Source organism: Metopolophium dirhodum, chromosome 7, assembly GCF_019925205.1.
Source record: "Metopolophium dirhodum isolate CAU chromosome 7, ASM1992520v1, whole genome shotgun sequence".
NCBI classification, from domain to species: domain Eukaryota; kingdom Metazoa; phylum Arthropoda; class Insecta; order Hemiptera; family Aphididae; genus Metopolophium; species Metopolophium dirhodum.
Window position 1 is genome coordinate 14,632,439 of NC_083566.1, and position 6,996 is coordinate 14,639,434.

Below are 6,996 nucleotides of genomic sequence, written 5' to 3' on the forward strand. Positions count from 1 at the left end.
AAATGGAAAATGTACATTCTATAAATAGATTGATGATATTATTTTGATATTATTTAAAAAACAATTCAAGAATTGACATTTTTTGTTATTGAAAATAATCTTTCATCCCTTTATAGTGAAATTCTTACTGTTTGTATTATACATTTAAGTCTTCCAGTTACTGTCACTATACCCAAAATGCCATTTTACAAATTAAAACTGTTTAAATACTATCTTCGGAATTCAATTTCACAAAAGAGATTAACTGCATAAGTATACTTAATATTGAAAAATCTAGGACAAATGTATTTGACCTGGAAAAATGTATAAATTACTTCAAATATGAAGACTAGAAAGAAATATTTATATTAACATAAATAAAAAAGACAAGGAAAAAATGCAATTAATTTTTTTCTATAATATCTCTCTAAAATCTGAACAATACTTAAAAAATAGTTTTTTGTAAATTTATTCAAATTATTATAAAAAATAAAAATTTTTAGCATAGTGATCTTAGCAGTTCCTATACACTGTAGTGGACATTTTTAACTTTTTTTGTTTACAAACAAACATTTATCATTGTATCGTTGTACCATTCTTTGATTTTATAAAAATTTATAGTTGCATGTTATAAAATCATAACACACTATATACAATATGTGTTTACTTGTTATTTAAAAGTTAAAATAAAACATTTATAAAACTAAATTATATACCGTTTAATGAACAGTAAATGTTTGCAATAAAATTGTCTAAAACAATAAACAGTTTTAACATTTGCAAATTGTATGCCTAGTAACTATTGAATTAATGAATTACTCATAATATTAAAATTTATAATATGTAATTAACATTATAGTATAATATTCAAAATGTGATAAAATAAATATACATTCTTATTGAACATATTAAAATCTATATGAATTTATTAAATAACACAGTCTTATAGTTAAATTATTTTTAAATTTGTAAATGAGTAATATAAAATATATAATATCTTAGTCAAAAAATTAAAATTTAATTTAATAAAAAACAAAACACATTTAAGTTATAATAACAATCAAGCTATTTACCCAGTATAAAATAAATATATTTATTTTTTTTACACCGTTTCTTCACCAACAGTAAATAAAATAATATCATTAGCACACTACATGACAAAATATATGATATCATACAAGTGCTAACATCAATCTTCCATTCTTCTTCATCAAACACATTATTATTATAATTACTATTATCATCAATGGACCGTTTACCTGTGATTATCAAATTATCATGTTGAGAATGAATATTATCATATGATGTCTTTTGAAGACTAATAGCTGAATATATATTTTTCAAATATTTTAGCACTTCAGTTTTATTCCACTCATCAGTACCATTTTGGTGACATGTTTCACAATATACTTTTGATGGAAATAATATTTTTGGATGCATTGGATCTTCAGTAACATCACCCTTAAGTCTTTGGTTCACTTGATTATGGGCTGACCAAAGCCACAGCACTGCATCATCTAATGATGAAACATTAGTTTGAATTGTGGTAGCCATATTCATGAAATGCTCAGAACAGTCTGTACATCCAAAAAAATGTTTAACATAACCAGCAATAGTTTCCAAAACTTGTTTTCCATTAAATGTTATCAAGTTCTTTATAGATGCTTGTACTGAGAGTGTGTGAAACATAGTCCATAAGCCACATGGATATTTCCTATACATTGGTTGGCTACCTTCACATCCGATCCAACTATGTTTAGTAACATAAGGTTTTAACAAAAATTCATAGTTATTAATAAGATTTCCAAGCTTCTCTCCTGACACTGTTTTATTGAGATGTGTATTTTCCCATATTAACTTAATGAATTTTTTGCCTCTAATACTAGAAGGGAAACATTCAATAAGAAGTTCTAAATAACTATTTAATGCATTTAATGACTCGCCAGAAATAACACTTCGTGATAGAATCTCATGTTCCAGAGAATACCTCAACGTAGCTTCTAAATCTGACAAATAAACTGTGTTGTCATTATGCATCGAACCTTTGTCTTTATGGAATAATAAATTATAGAGTGTAGTAGTAATATCAAATATACTGAATGGAGTCATGTGCACTGTTTCCAAATATGTATTAATGGTATTGGTAAAATTTGTTTTGTTATTTCCACTTGCTAAACGTGTGAATTGGTTATTGTCTTCAACAAGATAGAGACTTGGATATGTTTCTGTTTTTAATAATTCGGCCAATCCTGTGTTAGAATTTAGTACGCTTATTATTTTAACTTTTTTTACAGGACAGAAATCGATAATAAGTTCTTGAGCAATCTTATCATTTGGTGTACTAATTATAATAAATGTTAAAATATTATTTGAATCAATTTCTACATTGACATTTTCAAAGGGTTGTATATCACACAAAGTTGATACATTTGTGCTACTTTGAGTTTCTTGAAGCATTTTAATAAGAAAATCCTTCATAACTTGTATATTAAAAGATCTAATAAAATCTTTTCCAATATTACTTGATGCTGGCCGAGGAGGAAAGTAGCGTACAGTAGGATAGGCCATGACTTCATAATCTCGGCATGTTTGACTGTTTATTTCGTTTGAACAGTCAATTACACCAACTTTCACATAATTTCTCCACCCTATAAATCATAAAACCTGATTAAAAAAATATGGAATTCATAAAAATAACAACGCATAGTTGTAAATAATTATTTATAAGTATATGCAAATGTGTTATGAAACAAAAATCTCAGTTAAATTAGATTACAGTCAATCATTATTGGAAGAATCATTAGTGGATAATTGTCAACTAGTCATACAAATTAGAAAATTTACAAATTCTTGTATAAAATCTATTTTCATACTTATTAATAAAACTTTTAAATAAAATATGTTTTAAATCATTAATATTAACAAAAATATAAATATATTCAATATATTACATTATTTATCTATATAATATAATTTATAATAGGTATAATATGGCAGGTCAAAATATATCCTTAGTACCTATATATTATAATAGAAAGTAGGTATATAAAATATCAATAGGTAACAAACCGTAACTAACCATCTACTCTTAAATAGTTTTAATTAGGCTAATCTTTTTTTTTTTGTTAAGAAAATATACATTTGTGTAATTCTGTACTCGAGCTCCAAAAGGTAGACATATAATGTATAAATTATAAATGAAATAAAAATGGGCACATTTACATTTTTAAGGATAAAAACTACCTTTAAAGTGATCTATTCTATTCCATATTGTAAACCATCCAAATAATATTTGATCATGAGTTATAAAATACAATAGTTTGTCTAACCATGTTATCTATATAATTGGTACCTAATTAATAAAAAGGAATGGAATTACCGGGAGAAATACTTAATAATTCTATGTGAAAATGAAAATAAACTGATAAAATATTAACACTGATGAGTCTTGAACAAAAATAAATTATCATGAATATTTTGTAATATGGTAAAAAAAAATAGTAAAACCATTATAAATTAAAAAGAAATTTGCATAATACCTTATATCAAAAAAGTTAATTGTAAATGTTAATTTATAGTGTTACAAAAAATCAGGGACAAATTAATTCCTTGCACTATAAGATAGAAGGGGATTCAAATACATTTTATCCAAAACTGAGTTATGACTTGCTTGAGTACTCAAGTGTAAGCTTGGGTAAGAATAATACTACAACTCTAATTACTATAGTATTTTTTTTTATTTTTAGATTCTGAGCGAAGCGATGAATGTATTGATTTTACAATGATGTATGTTTTTTTTTTATTTTTTTTTTTTTTTTTTTCTTATTTTTGTGTCTGTCATCACCTTTTAGGACAGTAAAAGTGCTTGGATTTTCTTGAACAGTTACTTTTCTGATAGGAAAATGGCCTATGTAAAATACCCAATGGCCTATGTTGTCAGTTTTCAATTTTTTTCTATAAATATCGATAAAATTGTATTTGTTTGGTAAAAAAGCGTGAAAATTTAATATAAGGCTCCTGATATATCGTTCTAATAGCAGTTGAAAAATATTAAAAATACATAGGCACAATTTTTTTTTTATAAGCATTTAAAGTTCAAATTTTGACAACATTTATCAAATTTATAATTTATTAATTATTTTGTGGTTAAAAATTTATAAATTGTTAACTTTTATGGCTAAGGATTGAAAATTTAAAACAAGGCTCCACGTAAATAGGTTATATATAAATTACTTTATTCCCAATAATATCATCAAATATACTTGGTAAAATCATAGGCTGACTGACCGTTTTCGCTCAGAATCGTTTTTCTTATACAATGATATTATATCATTGAATTCAAATTTAACACCATCCATTACAGTGACCCACTTGTAACCTACTGTACAGCAGAGCGACATCCACTTATCCACCTTTTTTTTATTGATCCTTAAGCCCGGCATCTATGGCCATTAGCTGTTAGTAGGGTTGTATTGTGGTGGTGGTAAGGTTTTGAAGTGGCGGGTTTTTACACGTGAGTGTTTGTGTTTGGCAGAATTTTTGATTGGGCACCCGTAGGTATCTGCCATGCCTGGGTGGGGGGTGGCGGCACTTGTTCTCCGGACACCGTGACTTGCCCGAAGAAAAATGCCGCCCGTGACCAAGGAATCGAACCAGCGCCGGCTGTATCGCAACTGACGCCTTAGACCGCTCGTCCACTCCGTTCCCCAATATAGTATTTTTATAATTTAATTTATTTAACTTAAATATAGGTACCTAAGACTTAATAACTATTCAATGTTAACAACTGATTTGAAATAATTTAATAACTGTATGTATATAATAAATTAAGTAAATAATAATTATATAATTTTAAGTACAAAAATTAATAGTACCTAGGTACTCAGGCATAATCTATATTCTATATAGATAAATTTTTGATTTTAAATGTCAGTAACTAAAAATGTATGGTTGAAGAAATAGTATGAGTTAAAAAGTGTAGGAACAATACAGTTTAACTTTTCTAGACCTATGAACCACCAATTATAATAATAGGTATGTAATAGTAAGTGGCTAATAGTTACTACTTATAACACAATAAGTTTGTAGCACATATTTTTAGCTATTATATTTTAATGTTATCTGACATTATTATTATTTTAATAAAAGTTTAATAATACTATAACTAAACACATAACATTTAAACATTAAAATATAATTAAAAAGATTCTTTAATAAGTCAACAAAATGTTATAATATTTACAACTCATGGTTGTTAATTATTTTATAAAGGTTTTAATCGATGATAAATATGAGTAATAAGAATTAAATGATTGCAGGCCAGAAATAGTATGAATTGTATAAAACATAATTACAGTGTTTTGCAATGTCCTATAGTAAATTAGTATACCATACAATAAATATTTATACAATGTAAATCTAAATTTCTATGGTAGAATTCTTAATTTAAACCCAAGAATGATATGAATATTTAATTAAATTAGTGCCAATTTATATTATTGTAAGAAATGGTATTATTTAAGAATGTAAGAATTAGTTTAAATATAAGAGAAATAAAAAAACAAAATATCTAGAAGGTTTCTACTTATTATAGGAATAATTATTTAAATAATATAACAGTAAATGTTTCCAAGTACTTATTAAAGCTGGTATTCATAAAACCTATGCTAATATTTTTAAATGAACAGTTTGTTACCGTAGACTTGAATTCCAAATCCTTTCCAAGGGGTTGAGAACCGTATACAATGTCCACAAAAGGCATTGTAAAACTCAATCACGTATGATGTATTTCCTTGCAATACTTTGTCATTAAAATTGGTACTGTCCAATATTTCCAACAGATCTGAGTCTTCGTACAGGCCAATAAGTTCTGTGCATGCCGGCGCAGTACTGAGTGCTGCTACGAGCAAGACGACCACGACATGGCCGCTACACCATATCAACATTTTGTCCCGATGAATCAGATGGAACTAGATGGGAAAAAAAAAGATCCAAAAAATACAGTGAATGTAGGTAAGGTGTGTATCAGCTGCATTCCCCTAAAACCACTAAGGACATGCAGTTTTTGGTGGAAGAGACAAAAAATTTCATGAGAAGGATGTCCAAAACTGACTTACGTTGTGTGCAACTGAGGGACAATTGTTGAACGCAGAGGGAATTATGAGGGGAAAATAAACCCGAAAATGAATATTAATATTAATATTATTAGGTGTACTATTTCGACGCCGTCAGTATTGCCATAATTTACCAATTTTTCGTTTAAGTAAATCACGTATTATATAACTATAATAGTAATTATAATATTAAATATTATCGCTTTCTGATGACGTCGCTGTCGGTGATTTATCGGCAACACAAATAATGAGCAAACAATGAAACAACCGTTGAACATATATCACCGGGTGCGAACATAAACGAGACGCCGTGACGGACTGCTGTTAACGTCGTAAACGTCCCGGGCGGTGGTAGTGGACACGTCTGGAGTGGCGGACGCGTACAAAATGCGGCAGGACTGTCCGCTGTCCAGGTTAGGCTAGGTTAGTGTCGACCGCTGTTCGTAGTCGTGATTGTCTACCGATATTCGATAGAGCAAAGGCCTCACCGCCAGAGACCAACCGAAACGCGCAAGCAACACAGCTAAACTGAACGACGGCCGACGGACTGGACTGGCAGTCGCCTTGCCGAGCAGCGTAACGACGTCAATCGCAATCCGCAATCGCTTTCGTCTCTTCTTCCACCGCCCACAACTCCACAGGCTTCTTATTATAACGATCGACTGCAGTCACTGTAGAATGTAATAAGTAATAACATTTAACTATTATTAATTATTGTAATTTTTTATGTTTTGTACTTCATAGAGTTCGTTGGATGTTAAAGCTATCCGAATTACATTAACGGAATGATTATTATTATTTATTATTACCTACGACTTACGTACGATAAATAAATAAACCTACGACTATCATACATTCATACAATAACATTATTTTAGCGCCACTTTCCCACAAGTCACTACCA

The 6,996-nt window shown here is 28.6% G+C and overlaps 1 protein-coding gene across 2 annotated transcripts; it reads right to left on the reverse strand.

Annotated features, from left to right (window-relative positions):
• Positions 1–374: 374 nt before the first annotated feature.
• LOC132948693 (sulfhydryl oxidase 2-like) lies at positions 375–6,725 on the reverse strand. Of its 2 annotated transcripts, none has more exons than XM_061019298.1 (3): positions 6,227–6,725; positions 5,675–5,948; positions 375–2,627 (listed from the first exon to the last, which is right to left on the reverse strand). In XM_061019298.1, the coding sequence occupies exons 2-3, from the start codon at positions 5,922–5,924 to the stop codon at positions 1,045–1,047; spliced, it is 1,833 nt and encodes a 610-aa protein (XP_060875281.1). In that variant the 5' UTR covers positions 5,925–5,948; positions 6,227–6,725; the 3' UTR covers positions 375–1,044. The 2 variants fall into 2 exon arrangements, with proteins under 2 accessions (XP_060875281.1, XP_060875280.1); XM_061019297.1 differs by having other exon boundaries at positions 6,096–6,725.
• Between the last annotated feature and the right edge of the window lie 271 nt (positions 6,726–6,996).

Coding starts and splice junctions, on each gene's coding strand:
- LOC132948693 (XM_061019298.1), bottom strand. CDS start 5,924: ATGTTGATATGGTGTAGCGGCCATGTCGTGGTCGTCTTGCTCGTAGCA. Junction 2,628..5,674: donor ATTTGGAATTCAAGTCTACG/GTAACAAACTGT, acceptor TATGATTTATAG/GGTGGAGAAATTATGTGAAA.